The following is a 19,627-nucleotide window of genomic DNA, read 5'->3' as shown; positions in this document are numbered from 1 at the left end:
ATCTACATATATACAAGAGAACAAACCATTTCTATTATGATAGGATTTTTTCAGTATAGTACTGTCCAGCTTGAAATCATCTTGGCAGACAAAAAGACAAAGAAAAATACCAATGTATTGCATATCTGAATAGAGGATATTGCACCTATATACAGTAAAGACAGTCTATTGATATGGTGGAAAATGAATGCAGTAGCCTTCTGTCAGCAGTGGTGGAGGCGAATACTAAAATAAATACTTATAATAAAGTAAAACTTGAGAGTCCTCTTCAGCCTGGTTAACTTTCATAGCCCCTTTCATATTAGCTTTTCTTTTCGCAGAGCGAATCTTGCACAGAATTGCTCTGCACATGCCCAGAAAGTAGGCGCACATCTATGTTCCTAAGCAGACTTGTAAGATTCTGGCACTTATACCCGCCTGCGCTCAGAGAGGCGGGCTGCACAGTAAAGACGTGTTAGCACAAATGCAGCTCATGCATATATGCCAGTTAGGAGGTGTATCTTTTGTCCCTGTTAGGACTCACTGATGACTTGTTATAAAACAGGCACATATGCTGCTTATCTGTCTTCAGATGTTTTCGGCTCTGCTTGTGATCTTTCTTTAAGAGTAATTTAATCCTATTTTGTAGCCAACTCTGTATCAGCCCCTATGAGTCTTGCCTTTACTTTTCCCGAAATAACACTTTCAGAATGAATCATGTTAAGCAAGTTGTTAGGGCATATTTTGTACTACCCATCCGGCTAGAACATCTGTACATCCTGGTTATCAGAATGGGTATGTATGGCTTGTAGAAGTGGCACCTAGCTGTAAATGACAGGGGATCACTGTAGTAGTGGTTCCTGGTGACCCCATCACCAGAACTATTGAACATCCCTAGCTGAGAGGAGGAAGCAGGGGTCTCCCTGCATATCAGCACTAATAGATCATGGGTTACCTGGGTGTATCTGAATGGCTCAGCTATTACTAGATTCATGCTACACTAAGTCTGATGCTGCTGGTTTCAGCAGAGACCCATTACATTTGATAAAAAAAAGGTCTCCCCAAAGAAAACGAAGAGAATAAATAATTGAAAATATATAATGATATATAATAAAAATACAAAAGTTATTATTCTAGAAAAAGAGAACAGTGGATAGTGTACACCCACTTAAATCAAGTTTGCATTCACCGACGAGCCTAACTGGAAGCTGCCATGAGGATTTCTCTTAGTGTGGCTTGTGCCGTTCCTTCCATACTGAGAATAGAAAGCGGTATAATAATGGAAATGTTCTGATTTCAATATGTAAGCATGCAAAGAAAAAAAATACAAACAAGTCTGCTGCAGTAATCATAGCTGCTGGCAGGAATGCCTATTAATGGATGAAAGATGTGGAATGATCACACACACAAATATGGCAGCACTCACAGCATGTTTTTTTTTATGTATTTCCTCATAAACCTGAGCTATCCTGTCATATGGAGAAGAAACACTCTGTGACAAGAGATTTTTCCTCTATAGTTCTATTGTAGAGCTGTCCAAGTTTTACAGTGAAAGACTTACATAGTGACTGGGATAGAGGAAGCCATGTTAGAACATAGAACAATTATGATTTAATGAAATCTATATAACTTTCCACCATAGCTGGTAGACTTACTCTGACTGGAGAGCTGTCAGATCCCAGGAATGATTATTTTAGGACCATTCCCATGCCAAACACACAGACTGGAGATCCCTGTGAGCGGAGCACTAATCTTTACTGAGAATGTATTCAGACATATTTACGTTACCTTAGACAAGCGATACTGATGTTGAAGTGAATATAAAATAGTTTATTTAGATTTGTTGCTTTCTAATAAATACACAAGTAATACCAGTGACAAACATACATGGAGTAGTAGACGGAGCAGCTACCTATGCAGATAATGTAGGCAGAAGAGATGGGGAAGCAGCACTGTAAGTCCGACAGAAGATTGTATCCCCCAGGTAAGTGCCTGCGGTCTCTGCAGTGTGCATCCATCAGTTCTCCTCATCAGTAGAAATACCTTCAATTTCATCACGATCTCCACCAATGGCCATCCAGAAAGCTTTGGCAACCTGAAGGAATTCAAGGCATTGGGTATATTCAGATTACCTGCTTTATCTCTTCTAATAGTTACATTAAAGAACACTGCACAGAGTCAGGGATATACGCGTGTGTGCTTCAGCCAATCATTTACCTTTTCTGCATGCAATTTCCTTTGTTCATGTGGCAAAGTGGCAGCTTTATCTGATGAGAGAAAGAAAAAAAAAACATGGATAGTAGTTGTAGAATGAATACATAATGGAGGACATTTAGGAAAACCGATTTGCAGTTAATTGTAGAGAAAAGGTGGCGTCGCCCATAACGACCAATCAAATGTTTGCTTTCATTATTTACAACGTACTTGAAAAATGACAGTTAAGGGCGTATTCAATTGTCAGCGTTAACGCTGCAAAACGAGCGCTCTAAAAATCTTACCGTTAACACGGTAATTACTCGCGGAATTTCAGCTCGCTGCTCCCTGAGCTGCGAGCTGAAATTCCGCGAGTAAACTACCGTATTAACGGTTTTCGCGCCCGTATAAACGGTAATATTTTTCGAGCGCTCGTTTTGCAGCGTTAACGCTGACAATTAAATACGCCCCTTAGAATCTGATTGGTTACTGAGGGCAACCACTGCCTTTTCTATAGATACCTGTAGAACAGTTTTTCATAGATGTTATTCCCAGGAGGATTCTTATTTATGGCTTTAAATAGGCAAAATTAGCCATTTTCTCTGGGCCCGATTCATTAAGGAAAGGAAAGCAAAATAATGAGTAACTTTGAACCTTGGCAAAACCATGTTACAATGCAAAGGGTGCAAATTAGTTTATTATTTTGCACATGTTAAATACTGGCTGCTTTTCCATGTAGCACACAAACACTTGACATGCCCTACCCCAACAATAAACCCCCTCCAATGCAATATGGTTTTGCCAGGGTGCAAAGTTACTCATTTTTTTGCTTTACTTTCCTTAATGAATCAGGCCTTCTATGTATAAGTTCTGGAAGGAAAGCCTAGGACTTTGTAAGAGAAATGCATATCTGCCATATTATTAGTTTATGTGGCGATATGGATATCCACCATATTAAGTGTGTCCATGTGTAATTGGCATTAAATTAGTCACATCTAGTAATCATCCCAAAACACCCATTTTCCAGCCTGTATTACAGCCCGCATCTGTGCTGAACTTCAACCAGACCGATTCTAATTACAAGCAAGGAAGTCAACAAAAGGTATTTGCCACAAGAGGAGCAAGCCTCACACTTGGCAGTAGTCACTACTGCATGTAAACAGGTTTATTAATGCAGCTCTGGGGGAGGGGGGGGATTATTACATGACATAATACTACCAGCAATGTGCAACATGGAAGACCCTTCAGTCTGATGTAGGTCCTCACCTTTCATTTCCTGAAGTTTGGAGAAAAGTCGGCCATAGTTCTCCAGGTCTCCTTCTCCGGAAGTGAGGTTGGCCAGTTCTCGGATGTCTAGGTCCAGCATTGGGTCTGAAGACGACAATAGGTGGACTTGTTAGTTACAATTGTGAGGTTCAATAACTGTGCTTGTCTTTTATAGTGCCAATTTATCATTGCAACTGTTAAGGCATAAACAGGACATAAGAAAACAAAGCTCAACACCAATACTTGTGACCAGGTGATTGTGTACGCTGGCTCGGAGCTTTATGTTGTATTCTATTTCTTTCTTTGTTTATATAATCATGTAAAGCATTTCTAGTGGTTTTTACGCCCACCAGATCATTCATATTATAGCACTAAACAAACAAAGAAAAAGGACCACTGAAGTACTTGACTTAGCGCTCTAATAATCTATTTGTTAAATTGTGCTCAGTGAGTAATGACTAGTATTAAACAGCATGCGATCAATGGGAATTTGTGTCTGAGGCCTATGCGAGAAACACAGGACTAATCTGTTTACTAGTGCAGCCAAACTGACATTTCCAGACACAAAGAGGTTACCCGAAGTAACAGACACAAAACATATGGATATTTATTGATAAAAAGCTTGGCCATCCTATCTCTTCACAACAAGTCTAGTAGTTTCGCAAGTTATTTTTTAGGGAATGTGGGCGGAAAATGATGATTGCACCTGTCTGCCTAAAGCCTCTTTATCTCTTCCTGCAATGTTACCATACAGAGTATCCATTACCTCCCTATGTGTTTGCACTGGAGCTGTGACAGCTGATGATTGGGCAGAAGATGCTGGGTGAGCGTTAGCCTGTCTGCAGAACGTCAAGGAGTCATTCTGCAGAGAAATGTGAAACATCCCTGGTAGATACATACACTGATGTATCTACCAGCTGGGCAGTGACTAGAATTAGGAGTCAGTCGCTTCTGCTTCGGATTACACAATTTTACTAGCAGCTAATACATATTTCTAACCAGTGGATATATATCACTATGTCAACCAGAAGCTGGGGCACAGACAATGCTTAATACAGTGGAAAGCTCTAGGTGTCATTTTACCAAGGGCAAACTAAATATTTTCATGTTTGTGGGAGTCTAGATCTCTCTATGGTCCGGGATTGGGGGATGCACATAAATTGGGGGTTCCGTCTCTTGCCATTTCCATCTTTCATGCTTTCCTGGATTATTTCTTCTTTTGACATATAAACAGAAATGAAATTTTCACAAATAAAGAAAAAAAAAAAAAAGTAAAAAAACCCACCACCACTTTTATCTACTGCTGGGGCTTATGCTGTTAACACAGAACATGCTTTAACTGCACAAAGACTAATATATTATCCGGGCTGTAGACTCACCTACAATGGTATCAACCTGGGAATCACAATGACTGGCAGAGCCCCCAACTCGCCCCTGCTCTCCGAGATGTACTGCGGATTCTCCACTGGACACAGAGACCTGAGAGAGAGAGAGAGGTGTTTAGCCCAAACGTATGGTTTATTAGGACACTTGGCAATTTCAGAAGTTTCAGATATCATAAACAACGATTCATATGTTATCATATGCCTATAACATGGCAGTCATGTATGATAATTACAACATTTACTCATTTTAGCCCTTTAAATACCTATGCAGTTACCGCACAGATTGCACGATTCACGGCCATTTGGTCAGATATTGCACGAGTATGTTGTGTACTCCCACAAGCATGTTTAATCGTACCAAAACACATTGCATCTGTTGATTTGGTTTCATAAACTTCATAAAAATTTCTATAAACGATGGAACAATGTTGTGGAAATATGGTAGTGTGTATGCACTCACAACCAGCAGCGTATGCAGCTATCTGTAGAGTGTGCAGAGTTACAATCTTTTCAGCAGATGGTTATGAGAGATGATGATCACAGATCTGAAGGTAAATCATATAGGTATGTACACACAAATCTGTACGATCATTGTCCGTAAAATTGCATCTGAAGTATGATTGTATAGGTGTGTACCCAGGTGCTTTCACAAAGTATAGAAAAATGCAGAACCATCAGTTATTTAATGGAAATGTAGCAATCCATTGTGTTATTGCACTTAAGGCGACACAATATTAAATGGCATCTCCTTCATTTTCAGCTTAACTAAACCAGCTGGAAATATACTTACCTGCTGTCTCTCTGCTGTACTAAACATAGAAATAAGGTGGTTATGCCAGTGACATGATGACACAAGGATCAGCCTACAACCACTGGAATGTGGCCATTCTACACATAGCAGAGCATTGTCGCAGCCTAACTTTATAGGTCCATCTACATTAAAGAGCACTAGTCCCCAAACAGGTAATTAGGGTGTCTTGCTGCCTGAGGGCGAAAAGACGTGTTGAGCCAGGTCAGAATTTACTTCGCAGTAGCATATACAGTGGTTGGACAATGAACTAGGAATTTTTTAACTTTTGCACCTCAGGGAGATTGCACATTGTTAAAGGCACAATGAGAAAGGAGCAGTACTCTGACCTTATTAAAAGTCATGTCAGCCCCCCCCAGATAAGAGAGTGGTTTCCAGGAAATGATGGAATGTTCTTGCAAGATGGGACGCCATACCATATGGTAAAGTTTTACAAGAAACTAAAAAATTCCTAATTCATTATCCAGCCACTATAGATGCCCAGCCTGTGCCATGATGTACCAACATCCCTGGCCTAGTTCCTGCTCCTATATCAAAAGGTTTCCCCACCTGTGGCAGAAACATTGTCAACTGTCTAACAAAACAGTTATCTACATATTACTAATAGAAAGGTTGACTGTTGTGAACAATACTCAAAGGCGCATACAAAGTTACTGTGTCTGCAAAATATAGACAGATTCAAACTTTCTTTATTCATAGGGTATAGTTAACATCTGGCTGGGCATTTAAATTTGGTGGGAGACGAGACTTAACCTAAATGTGGAGACCAGCAAGGTACCTTTAGGAACTTGATATGGGGCTGTCCCAAAGTTTCTGAATTTTAGAAGAAGGTTAAGAGCTGTGTAGTGAGAATGGGAGAGGACCTACCTCCAATGAATCCAAGAATGTGGATTTAAAGGGTAAAATGCACATTTGTATTAGACTGTTGTTGACCTTTTCATGCTGGCTGATATTAATATCGCCAGAAAATCAATGGTTCCTAAGCAACCAAAAATATCCAAGTGGATTGGCTTAGTTAATGAAAGGTTCATGTACATGAGCCACAATGCGCTGGATAAATACTTATGGAAAGTATTTGCTTTTCTCGTTCTGTGTCAGTTTTTGTTATATACCTGTAACATGACAATTTAGTTTCCCCTGCGTGGGGCTGTTGCTTTATCAGAGACCTGACTCTACATAGTGTGCTATCACACAACAATACCTTATACCAGAGGAAGGCACCTGTCTCTACAGTACGAAAGGAAATACAGAGGCTGGAACTTGTAGTTCTACAACAGCTGGAGAACCAACATGTACCTGTCTTATAAACTGCTGTGATATGTAAGCAATAAACAGGCTTGAAATTATACAAATCCAGAACTAGACCAGATGACTTCCTTGTCCCATATACATCTGCCCTTCATAACCCCAGATGCAGGACGCTCACTCACGTTATCCTGTGCATCTGCGCTGCTCTCTGGGCTGTGGTTCATGGATGTCAATGAGCTGAAGATCCCATAGGATTGTTCTGGAATAACATGGATACGCAGTTACCACTCAGCAAGTTGAATGCACATCTGGAATACAAACATATGGAGAATCTGGGGTTCTGGAGCACAGCTCAATTGTGTTATACAACTCGGATACATTGAATGTAAGTTTACATACATTTGAAGCATGGATGTCTTTATAGCAAACATCTAATCAGTGCTGTTTGTCCTTTACACGCATCACCGCCCAAAACTGCTCCTATGCAGGAGAACAGACTTCTGGGGAATAGTAGTTACATGGCCGCACAGTTTCAGTCAATGATTTCAGCGACGGGGCTGATGGGTAAAGGCTCAGATGCCAAGTAAATAGCATTTTGCAGAAGTCTGTTCATATTTTCCCAAGGAGTAGCCAACAAAAATCTCTGTTACCACTTTCTCAGTGAGACCAGATAAAACCCTCAGCCACTCACCACTCTTCATTTCCACATTGGACCACACGTTGGCATTTAGAGCCTGAATAACACGGGTGACGCCAGTGGATTCTGGGAAATCATCTGCACAGAGGAGAACACTTTAGGAACCATTCCTCTGGTTGATAGCAAATTGCTCATTTTACTTCACAACTTACCGTCTTCATCAGGCAGCTCCTCAGGATTCAACTCTACCAACTCAAACCCATGCTGGATACACCACTCCTGTGCAGTCTGTCGGCTCACACCTGCAAAGAGGGCATTGTTTTGAGGAATCGTTGACTTGGACAATTACACGTGAATAATTAAAAACCTGACTTGATTTATAACAATCATAACTTCACAGTAAGAAATAAGAGAGTTAAACATAAAGCAGAAAACACATTTTTACCTGCAATAGCACACACAATGCTAAATTCTGGATTAATACCAACTTTAGCACGGCAAATGGAACAATTACCAAATTATGCATTTCATTTTTAAGAAATGTTACAATGGAAGGGATCAGCCTGAGATTATCTAGATTACAATGTCTCAAAATGGAAACTCTTCCAGCATCATAAATAAACTCGCACATAATGAAATATGACACCTATAGAAACAGGAGCCAGATTATGTCAAGGTGGGGCCCCTACAGCTGAAGGTCGAGGACAGACGTTACCTCTGCCCTAGCCTAAATCTGTACCAGTGACCCTGTAAAGGGTACAATAATATATATATAGAATTAATAAGAGAAATAATGTAATAAGAGTATATAACATACAACTGATGGAGCAGCTTCTCACCAGTATCAGATGCCCGCTCACACACCAGGATCATGACATCCAGCAGCCAGTCTTCGAGCAGTGGAAGCCAGGGAGACACCTTCTCTAGACCACATTTCTGCCATGACATGTGGGAATGTGGGTTTTAGTAAACACGTTATTCAGTAATGAAGAAACAAAATGTAGATAGCCCCATCATCAGTGATCCCGCATTCTCATGTCACTGTTGTCTGTATTACTCAGTGCCAGTCAGTTACTTTACAATCTCCCACGATTCCTCTCCTGGTGACTATCTACTGCTAAATACAATGTCCACCTTTGTGGATAGCCCCTCCTCCCCTCTGAAAACTTACTTAATAGGCTCAAAGATTCAATACTGCCAATAGAAGTCCTATCCTGATCTAGCTCCTCGCTGGGTGTTCTCCATCAGTACCTGTATGTGAAGATCCTTCTCTTCAGTCGGAGGGGGGCTAAATGCTGTCCCCTACATATGCCAGCCTCAACCACAACATCCACACTGGCACTAGAATGTTGTGGATGGGGTTATACGTATGTGGACCGCATACCATCACTGCCTTCCTGACAAGACTCATCATCTTCCAGTACCATCAGATACAGGTTAGACTGTGCTTTACAAAATTGACCCTTTAGGCGTATTAATGTCTGATTTTGAAGGTGGGGGGGGGGGGTGTGATCCACAAAAACTGGACATTTACTATGAAAATAAAGATGAACCCAGCTTTTGTAACTGATTAAATTATTATATTTCATTCAATTTTAACTCCGGTAAAGGGGAAACTGCACACAGTTAGTATTTAATTTCCCCAAATTAAAAAAGCCAATTATTTTTTAGTTATTGCTTGTTTTTCTGCTAAATTGTAGTGTAAACAAAAACACATATGTCAGCTAAAATGTCGATTTCACAAGTATATTAACATATGTCAAGTGACTTTGAAAAGATATTAGTCTGAGCTCTTGTATCAGCCTCCCCTTCCATGTTCACAATAGAACTTGGATGGCCAGTATGGCTGTTGAGTTTTCACTTTGGTGAGTGTTTCTGCACGGTGTAAACCTGTTAACCCTTAATAATGCAGGTAAATTGGCGAGTTTAAATATTCATTTTAACAATAAAGGCCTCAAGGAAACCTAAGCAACAATGATTTCAGAATCCGCTTACCAATTCAGGAGAAATACTACATTTATTATTTCAGAGACTGTGATTTTATCTCTAAATGACATACATTTTACAGTGGAACTGTCCTGGGGGAACTTTGCATTCAATGTAATCAATGAGAATAAGACAATATTCTTTTTACTCGTTATCTGGGACTCAGTTGATGGTAGCGTCGCCTTACTGAGAGAACTTCTGATGAGTATTACAATATACCTATTAGATTATATACTCAGTTCTGTCCTAAAGCATGCTCACAGATTGCTCTCACTAAGTGCTATTTGAGTACATACTTCTCCTGTGACAGGGTCTGGCTACTATGTGCTGACTCTCCTGGGTCTAAGGTTTGGTTAGAAGATCATAGTAAATGAAGTCTTCTTCAAATCCAGAAACTGGTTTAATTCTGTTAGAGAGAAACACAAGAAGGCAGCTCTAATCCTCATCACTATGCAGAGCCAGGGCCAGTAGAAGGTCAGTGGCTGCCCTAGGTGCCCTGTTCCCTGCCCCTGAAGTCACCCTCCTCTTGCTGCTTCTTACCTTAGAGGGCAGGATGTTCTGCTCCTCAGACTGGCAGTGTGGTGCTGGGTTGTGACAGAATAGCCCAGTGTCATACAGATCAGCTGTACCCCAACATTGAGGACCAGCAACGGATAAGAAACTGCCGGCTGATTCTACTTCATGTCGGTGCTATGAGTGGGGGTGCAGCGGCGACATTACACCTTAGCCAACCTCCCAATCTCTCATAATGGTAGCGCTAGCCCCACACTCAGCCCAGGCTTACAAATACAATTCCTATAGCTTAAGTCCTACAGCTACACCATGAGATATCCCATGCTATCTATTATTTTATTTACACAACTCTTAAGATGTTGAACTTATGGATCTCTGCAGGAGTTTGTCACGTTGATTGACAGTGCTGACCATTGTAAGCACCATCCCAACTGACCTGGTTAATTTAAATATAGTGCGATACAAAAACACTAAATATGATTTAATTACAATGGTCTACATATTGTAGCACAAATAACAAATTATTACTTTTCACTCCTTGAGTTAATAATAACTCATATTTAAACAAACTACTAAATAATCACTAGGCTAGAAGAGTGGATTTGAAACATATATGTTAATAGTCACAAAGAGCTGAGAGACTTTATACAAAAGTTAAGATAAACGACATTGACAAGTTACAATACAATATATTGTATGTAACGTTATATTAGCTATCTAGCTAGCCTCAACCGATCCTCCTATGTGAACCTCTATTTTAAGTTTAGAAAGGTCCCATGCAATAAGCTTCAATAGGCCATCACTAGTGGAAAGTGTTGTTTTTTTTTCACACAGCAAAAATTATTTTTATACTTGTCAATGTGTATTTAATGTATTCAAGAGTGGATTAACTAAGTGTGTATACATAAGGGAAAGGAAATCCCAGCTATTAACAGATCAGGGCCGAGAAAATAGTCACCCATAGCCTGGCTTACACGTGACTCCTAAAATGTTAAAGACAAACAGTGTTCTTATGTGCACAAATAGAACACAAATAAATATAAATATAATAATATAAAATCCCATGACAAGTCAGAAATAAGTTATAGATGCACAAAAATGAAGCAAATCTGTTTTGTTGAGCTACAAATTCCTTTTTGTGATGTCATACCTACTTCTGTGCATATGGACCCATTTTACAGATCAGCACATGTTATATAAATAGCTGATGATGATGTGCAGAGCCAAGAGTGTGCACAGTCCAATGGGATTGGTTGGGTTGATCAATGGTGTTTCCTGCAGGACAGGGTTAGTGAAATGAGTTGGCAGTGGTGGGCTGTGCACAATTAGGGAAACATTCCCCATTGTACAGATGGGCATTCAGCATTTCTCCACAAAAGGAAACATAATATTATCCCAATATTTTCAACTGGATACACACTTGTGTTGTATCTTACATCAATACCACTTACCACTGTGCTGTCAAAGAATACGATGAAGGCCTGGACAGACTCAGACATCTGAGCAGTAACATGGGTTGTGCTGGGTACAATGCAAATATTGACATTGGCCGAGTAATACTTGTTGTCTATCCTCCATGGGTACTGCCTCACTCCCTCCACTCCTTCTAGAGGCGCAGGAAGCTGGTCTGCCCCAATGATTTCTGCAAGAAACAGACACACCGTTACTTACATTAAAACTCTATGGGAATTAAGGATAAGTGGTAGAATAATGAAGGCTGTGCTCTAACTATTGTTAAAAGAAGCGATGGTGTAATCATGTCACTATTGCGATTGGTTATCAATCATTTATAGTTTAGCATCAATCAGATACAATGGTAACAGCCACCTCGGGAGCCAGCCAACCATCTGATGTGTTTGTACATGTATTAGGAGGATATAGGCACTAAATATCTTTAAACATTTGGCAGCAGTATGTGCTCGGGGAACATGGAAGGGCCTCACTGACACTGTGCATCCAATTGCATAACTTAGGCCAGTGGTGTATTGGTTGCACATTATCTTTGCACAGTGTTCGGATTTATTGCACTGTCCCACTAACTAACACTAACAGACAGTGGTCAGTGGCCATATGAAATTCTCATCTTATTATCTTATATAAGGCGCCACAGATTCTGTAGCGCCAGAAACAGATAACAAATAGATGAGATAATACATATGAGTAGCAGAGTGTGAGTAATGCTAGGGGGACTCACACAGAGTGCAAGAGACGTGACGGGGACGTACGAGGGAGTCAGACAGTAGACCAACATGAGACAATAGGTATAGACGACCCTGCCCGTGAGAGCTTACATTCTAGAGGGAGGGGTGGTGAGAGACAGTAGGACCAACTGGGAGAAAATGGAGATGGCAGACGAGGAAGAGGAGGTGATGATAAGATGGTTAGGAGGTGGTAGGATAGGCGAGCTTGAAAAAGGCGAGTCTTCATTGAGCATTTGAAGGAGTGAAGGTTGAGGGAGTCAAGTGAAGTAGGGTAGGGAGTTCCAAAGTTGGGGCAGCACAGGAGAAGTCCTGGAGGCGAGCATGGGAGGAGGTAATGAGAGGTGAATTGAGGCGGAGCAGAGTGGCTGGGTAGGTATGTACCTCAAGACAAGTTCAGAGATGTCAGGGGGAGAAGTGTTGATAAGGGCTTTGTAAGTGAAGGTAAGGAGATTGAACAGAATTCTGAAAAGGATAGGGAGCCAATGAAGGGATTTAGGCAGAGGAGAAGTAGAAGAGGAAGATGAGCCAAGTTGAAGTATTGTGTATGAATTGAAGGTCAGAAAAGTGAGACAGTCTGTATTACAGTGGCTCAGTGTGTTATGCTAGAAGCACAACAAAACACTATAAAAAACTCTTTTAGATTGGTGATAATAGTATTAGTATTGTAGTTCTAGTCTTTTTAGACTGTAGATAGCTGTATACAAGTGAAGGAGTCATTAGACCTATTAATATGAGACCTATTAATATGAGATGTGGTAAACAGGTGCACACACATACACACACACAAAAATTCTGCACACCAGGATAAAGTACTGTACAGCACTTGCTATTAGGGCTTCCAAGCTAGAGAACCATGCACTCCTCTCAGACAGTCGTAAAACACAGAGCTGCCTTCTCAGACAGTCTGCTCCTCCAAAACAAATGTTATCCCAGGAATGTGCTTTGAACATGTGCCTTCCAAGCCTGGCTTGTGAGTAGGACCCAATGAGAGTAAGCAATAAGCAGAGAATCAGACAAAAAAAAGCTTATGTTAGTTTCTTCCCAACTACAGGTTTGTTGTCATCCCTACGAATAAAATAGTACATTCTTATAATGACAAACATTAAAAAACACACATAAATAAAAAGATTCAGTAACTTGAGATAGCAGATTCTTCCAGTGGGGTGACCATTATCTATACACACTTTACTTCCTGTTTTAGTCATTGAATGTCAATGTATTATCATTCACATGCAGAGGATAAATAGTTATTTAACATAAAATAACAAAAAAAAACAAGAGAAAAAATCAGCACTTATTTTACTTATATACAGCACATTAAAGTGACTTTTTGAAAGAAATATTAAAATGTCTAGACCACATGTAGTCTATATCAAGACTGTACAGCCACAACTTAAACAGATGAATGCATAACCAAGCAATAATACCATTGTGCCAATATTAATGGGATTTCTACATTTGTCTACGTTATTTCAGGATGTTTTAATACAGGCTACATGTACTTGACATGTATTAACAATGATTTTGCAGGTTTGCATTTTAGCACTGTTTGTTCACATATAATTGCTTTCTCCAAAACAGTCACTTATGCCAAGTTAGAACAATAAGGTAGGAATAAAGCTTTAGAAAAAAAAAAAAAAAAAAAAAGAGTTGGCGTTTCCTTTGGCAACCAATAATTTTAATTGTAATTGTCTAGTGCATTTCAGAATATAAAGCAAGTATTAGAGCAGCTGTCACTGACAACACCACCTTTTTCCTTTGCACCAGTCTTCATAAATACTGCCAATAGTCTTTAGATCAAGTATAGCAGTGGTGGGAAAGATATTATGAAAACCTGAGGAACTGGAGCACAAATAAAAGTGAATCGTTTTTCAGTTTGGTGGCCCACATTGAGAATCTTTTATTTCTGTGGTTGACTTCATATAAATCGGACAAGAATGGGCAACCTTCATCATCTACCTCTACTTGGTTAAGGGTTATTAAACATGTCATAGTGCCAATTTTTCCCATCCATGTTTTTAGTGTTTGCAGCAGACAATCCCTTTTCTAAAGCAAGAGGGTAACATGAGAAACACTGAGAATTAAGGAGTCAAATAAAAGTTTTTGTTTTGGTTTTTTTTTAAAGGTTTTTAAATCCCTGTATGGTACAGATTACTGAATCTATTGCCTTATTCCAAAGATCTTATATCATATTTTTTTCTAACCCGTCCTAAACCTGCTAAAACTACAAGTCACTTTAGATAAAAAGGACTGCAAATGGCATTATTATTATTATCATTTATTTGTTAGGCGCCACAAGATTTCTGCAGCGCCGTACACAAAGCAAACAGTAGACTATACAGGGTATAACAGTACAGAACAATAAACAAAAATACCAATGCTTCAGAAACTCCAGTTAGGTCAATGCAGTAGAGGCGGAGTAGAAGAACAGGTGTGGAGACAAGAGGGAAGAAGGCCCTGCTCATTCGAGCTTACATCCTAAGGGTGGGAGAACGAAACAGACACAATTGGAGGAAGTTGAAGTGTGGGGAGAGGGACCGGGAGGAGAGAGGGTAGAACGTTTGGAGGAGATGCGGGTTAGGTAGAAGGTTGGTAGGCTTTAAGGAACAGGTGAGTTTTGAGTGCTCGTTTGAAGGAGCACAGATTAGGAGAGAGACGGATGGAGCGAGGGAGGTCGTTCCAGTGGAGGGGGGCGGCACGGGAGAAGTCTTGGATTCTGGAGTGGGAAGTGGTGATATGAGTGGAGGAGAGGCGGCGGTCATTAGCTGAGCGTAGGGAGCGGGCAGGAGTGTGAATTGAGATGAGGTTAGAGATGTAAGGGGCCGTAGACTGAGAGAGAGCCTTGTACGTGGTGGTAAGGAGTTTGAAAAGGATTCTGTAGGGGAAAGGGAGCCAGTGTAAGGCAAGGCAGAGAGGGGAGGCAGAGGAGGAGCGGCGTGAAAGGAAGATGAGTCTTGCAGCCGCATTGAGTATAAAGCGGAGGGGTGCGAGGTGGGAGTGGGGGAGGCCAGTAAGGAGGATGTTGCAGTAATCAAGGCGGGAGATGATGAGTGCGTGTATGATAGTTTTAATGGCTTCCTGAGAGAGGAAGGGACGGATGCGGGCAATGTTGCGGAGTTGGAAGCGACAGGCTTGGGCGAGGGATTGAATGTGGGGGGCAAGAGAGAGAGAGGAGTCAAGAGTGACCCCAAGACAGCGGAGTTGGCCGACAGAGGAGATGGTGGAGTTGTTAACAACGATAGAGAGGTCATGGTGGGAAGGGAGTCGAGGCGGGGGAAAGACAATGAGTTCAGTTTTAGAGATGTTAATTTTGAGAAAGCGCAAGGACATCCAGGAGGTGATGGCTGAGAGGCAGTCAGATACACGAGAGAGGAGGGAGGAGGAAAGATCAGGAGAAGATGTGTAGAGTTGAATGTCATCAGCATAGAGGTGATACTGAAGACCGAAAGAGGAGATGAGAGCGCCAAGGGAGGAAGTGTAGAGTGAAAATAGTAGAGGGCCCAGAACAGAGCCTTGAGGGACTCCAATAGGGAGAGGAGAGGGGATGGAGGAAGAACCAGACGTGGATACAGAGAAAGAGCGGTTAGCAAGGTATGAGGTGAACCAGGCATGAACCGGACAGGCCGAGAGAGAGAAGAGTTTGCAGCAGGAGGGGGTGGTCTACAGTGTCAAAGGCCGCGGAGAAATCGAGGAGGATGAGTAGGGAGAAGTGACCCTTGGCTTTGGCTAAAGGAGATCATTGGTAACTTTGGCCAAGGCAGTTTCAGTGGAGTGGAGGGGGCGATAGCCAGATTGGAGGGGGTCAAGGAGGGAGTTGACCGAGAGGTGTCTGGTGAGGCGGCTGCAGACAATCCGCTCGAGTAATTTGGAGGCATAGGGGAGAAGAGAGATAGGGCGATAATTCGCAAGGGAGGTGGGGTCAAGATTGGCTTTCTTGAGGATAGGAGAGATGAGAGCGTGTTTGAATGAAGAGGGGACTGTGCTAGAGGAGAGTGATAAGTTGAAAAAGTGAGCCAGGTGAGAGCAAGCAGTAGGAGTAAGAGAGCGAAGGAGGTGAGAGGGGATTGGATCAAGAGGACAGGTAGAGGGTGGAGAGGAAAGAATAAGGGAGCGAACTTCATCACCAGATGTACGGGTGAAGGAGCACCAGAGCTGATTAATAGAGGGCGGTGAAGCGATGGTGGTGGCGGGAGAGGGATTGGAGGAGGAAATGTTCAGTCTGATGGCCTCAATTTTGGAAGAGAAGAAGGTGGAGAAGTCAGAGGCGGAGAAGGAAGGTGGGAGAGGGGGAGGGGGGGGGGAGAGAGGATGGAGTTGAAGGTGGCAAAGAGGCGACGGGGATTGGAGGACTGAGAAGAAATGAGGGACTTGAAGTAGGATTGTTTAGCAAGGGACAGTGCAGAGCAGGAAGAGGAGAGCATAAATTTAAAGTGGAGGAAGTCAGCCAGGGAACGAGATTTCCTCCAGAGGCGTTCAGCTGTGCGAGAGCATTTTTGAAGGAAGCGTGTAAGTTTGGAGTGCCAGGGTTGGGGAATAAGGCGTCGGCGGCAGATAGAAGAGGCCGGGGCGACAGCGTCTAAGGCAGTAGTGAGGGATTTGTTGCAGACAGAGGACGCCTGATGGCATCCACAAACATACAGGAAAAATACAGAACTCAAGATATCTATTATTTTATATACATAGAAAGCTATTATTATAACTTACTGCAGCTCATCAAATTGCAGATATCTTGATAGCACATATAGAATATAAAAGCCATAATAATGTTACTGGGATATACATTTCCTTCCTTCGAAATTAATACTTTACATGTAACCCTAGAAATAACCATTTCAAGCATGATTAGTATACTCCCTAGTCACTTAGTGTAATTATTTCCCCAGAGTCAGATAGTGCACTACACTTCCCATTAACCACTTCATCTCACATTCCACTATATCTGTTATGTGCATGATCTTATTACAGTCTCATACTCACAGATCAACATTTCTGTGTTTCCATTAAACTTTATATGCCACCTACACACTACAGAAGCAGCATTTAGGTTACTGAAACAATATTCAAGGGAATGTAGCCTATAAATTCAGTATCAAAGAGTGACATCACTAAGGTTTAAATATTGCTCCATGCCCACAAAATGAATGCCTCTGCTAAGTGTAGGTGACATGTAAACTTTAAGTCACTTAATAACATTTTCTTTAGACAGTAAATGCAAACATGCAGGGATATCTTATGCCTCCGTAATGTACAGAACTGGGCAACATTTAGACACTGTATAATATAATAATATAATATTAGTAGCATTGATCAGGAAACATGTTTCATCCCTAAGGGATTAGAAAAAAATGTGTATTAGCAGTTTTGCTCTAAAGCTATCATTGGGTGAATTTCCAACCGAAAAATTGTACAAGGAACAGCACATTTACAGTCATAAATCCCTCAACAGTAATGACATGCCCAGCAATGCAAGCTTTGACAGCCACCTGGTGGAATAAACTTACAACCATGAAGACAAACAAAGTAATTTATTCCATGCCAGAGAAACCCATGCAATAAAGAGCACTGTAACATTTCCTGAAAAAGGGGGTATATGTAATATCTAGACTTAGGCCACTAAGCAAACAAAATATGTTTATGCAAAAATCACAGAAGTATTTAAAATACAATAAAATAGAGGTCCCTGATTATTATGTAGAAGCTGCATGAACCAGTAAATGAATATTAGTAAAGTATATATAGGCAAAGACTCTAATGTACATATATAAACCATATGTAATCACAAGAGTTCAGATGGTAAGCATCTTATGAATGAGTAATAGTGTAGATGTAAAATGCTAAAGCTAAGAGGTCTTATGTAATTTCTAAATAATAAACAAATTAGCACATATTCAGACACAAAATCTTTTTCGCCTAACATATACTTACATTTTTCTCTAAATCAAGTACTTAGTTATATGTTGGAGCACAACCCCTTGAAAACTGTCACTTGATTTTCATATTTTTTCTAAGAACATGCTTCTTTCAATTGACCATTTTTCATGCTACAAATAACATTAATCTACTTATAATCTTTGATAAACTCTCTTATCCTATAACTCTTCAAAACACGTCCTGAACTCTTACCCTCAAATCCCACTGTAAAGTAATCTTAGGATATTGAATTAAAGCATAATCATCACCATTTATTTATATAGCGCCATTGATTCTGCAGCGCTGTAGAGAGAACTCATTCACATCAGTCCCTGCCCCATTGGACCTTACAGTCTTAATTCCCTAACACACAGACAGACAGACAGACAGAGAGACAGAGAGACAGAGAGACAGAGAGACAGACAGACAGACAGACAGACAGAGAGACAGAGAGACAGAGAGACAGAGAGACTAGGGTCAATTTTGATAGCAGCCAATTAACCTACTAGTATGTTTTTTCCGAGTGTGGGAGGAAACCGGAGCACCCAGAGGAAACCCACACAAACAAGGGGAGAACATACAAACTCCACACAGAGAAGGCCATGGCAGAAATGCTAACCACTAGGCCACCGTGCTGCCCTAAAAATAAAGTGGTTGTCCTTGTAGTTCCATAACAGCTGGGAAACCACATGTTCACATTATTGCAGAGAGATCATATGAGCAATATTCCAGTGCATAAAAGGAATATTGTTTTGGGTTTTTTTTTAAAAAAAGGTTACACCATAACTATGTTCCACACAGTTAAATGTAACAATTACTAATATGAAATAAATAAAATGAGAAAACTACCATCTCATACTGATGACCTAAATATATGGACGACACAGTGATCCATGGCCCCACAGTGCCAACCAGGGCCCTATCTGTGTGGAGTTTGTATGTTCTCCATATGTTTGTGTGGGTTTCCTCCTGCACACTGCTAGGTTTGTGTGGTAGAGAATTTAGACTGTAAGCTTCTGGGACAGGGGCTGATGCAATTAAATATTCTCTATAAAACATATGCTGGTGCTATATAAACAGAGATTAATAATACAGTCCCTATTATACTCTTATTCTGACCCCTTCCAGTCACTCAGTGGTAGGTAGTATGTGGCTCTCCAGCCATTGTGGAACTACAAGCCCTAGCATGCCCTGTCAGTTTGCTCTCCTTTGATTGGCAGATCTTTCTGTAGATGCATAAGCTTCCTATCCCCGCCATAGAGCTCCCATGATACCTAATGCATGTGATCCCCCCATCTAGGGGCCTACACCTCTACCTTCCCCGTATTATACCATGCAGTGATACCGCACTTACGTGTTACCAGCTCTTCCTCTTTAAATCCGGCCGCACAGCTGGTGAGCAGCACACTGGGGACAGAGGCCATGACTGGACCGCTGCCTCTTCCGCACTCTTGCCTGACCTACTTCCGCATGGCAACCGCCCAACTTCCTCATGGCAACT

General features: G+C 41.1%; 2 protein-coding genes across 2 annotated transcripts in view; one reads left to right on the top strand and one right to left on the bottom strand.

The window, feature by feature from the left end:
- The window catches only part of IQCH (IQ motif containing H), a 438,281-nt gene that overhangs the window by 346,648 nt on the left and 72,006 nt on the right, over positions 1 to 19,627 (top strand). The gene's annotated exons all lie outside the window — the stretch shown is intronic.
- On the bottom strand, positions 1,789 to 19,617 carry AAGAB (alpha and gamma adaptin binding protein). Its single transcript, XM_075207586.1, has 10 exons — positions 19,481 to 19,617; positions 11,467 to 11,657; positions 8,356 to 8,452; positions 7,729 to 7,818; positions 7,571 to 7,654; positions 7,062 to 7,138; positions 4,818 to 4,917; positions 3,439 to 3,543; positions 2,197 to 2,246; positions 1,789 to 2,074 (listed from the first exon to the last, which is right to left on the bottom strand). The coding sequence occupies exons 1-10, from the start codon at positions 19,548 to 19,550 to the stop codon at positions 1,997 to 1,999; spliced, it is 942 nt and encodes a 313-aa protein (XP_075063687.1). The 5' UTR covers positions 19,551 to 19,617; the 3' UTR covers positions 1,789 to 1,996.

Source organism: Mixophyes fleayi, chromosome 4 (genome assembly GCF_038048845.1).
Source record: "Mixophyes fleayi isolate aMixFle1 chromosome 4, aMixFle1.hap1, whole genome shotgun sequence".
Taxonomy (NCBI): domain Eukaryota; kingdom Metazoa; phylum Chordata; class Amphibia; order Anura; family Limnodynastidae; genus Mixophyes; species Mixophyes fleayi.
The sequence above is the reverse complement of the archived record's forward strand: the minus strand, read 5'-3'. Positions and strand labels throughout refer to the sequence as shown.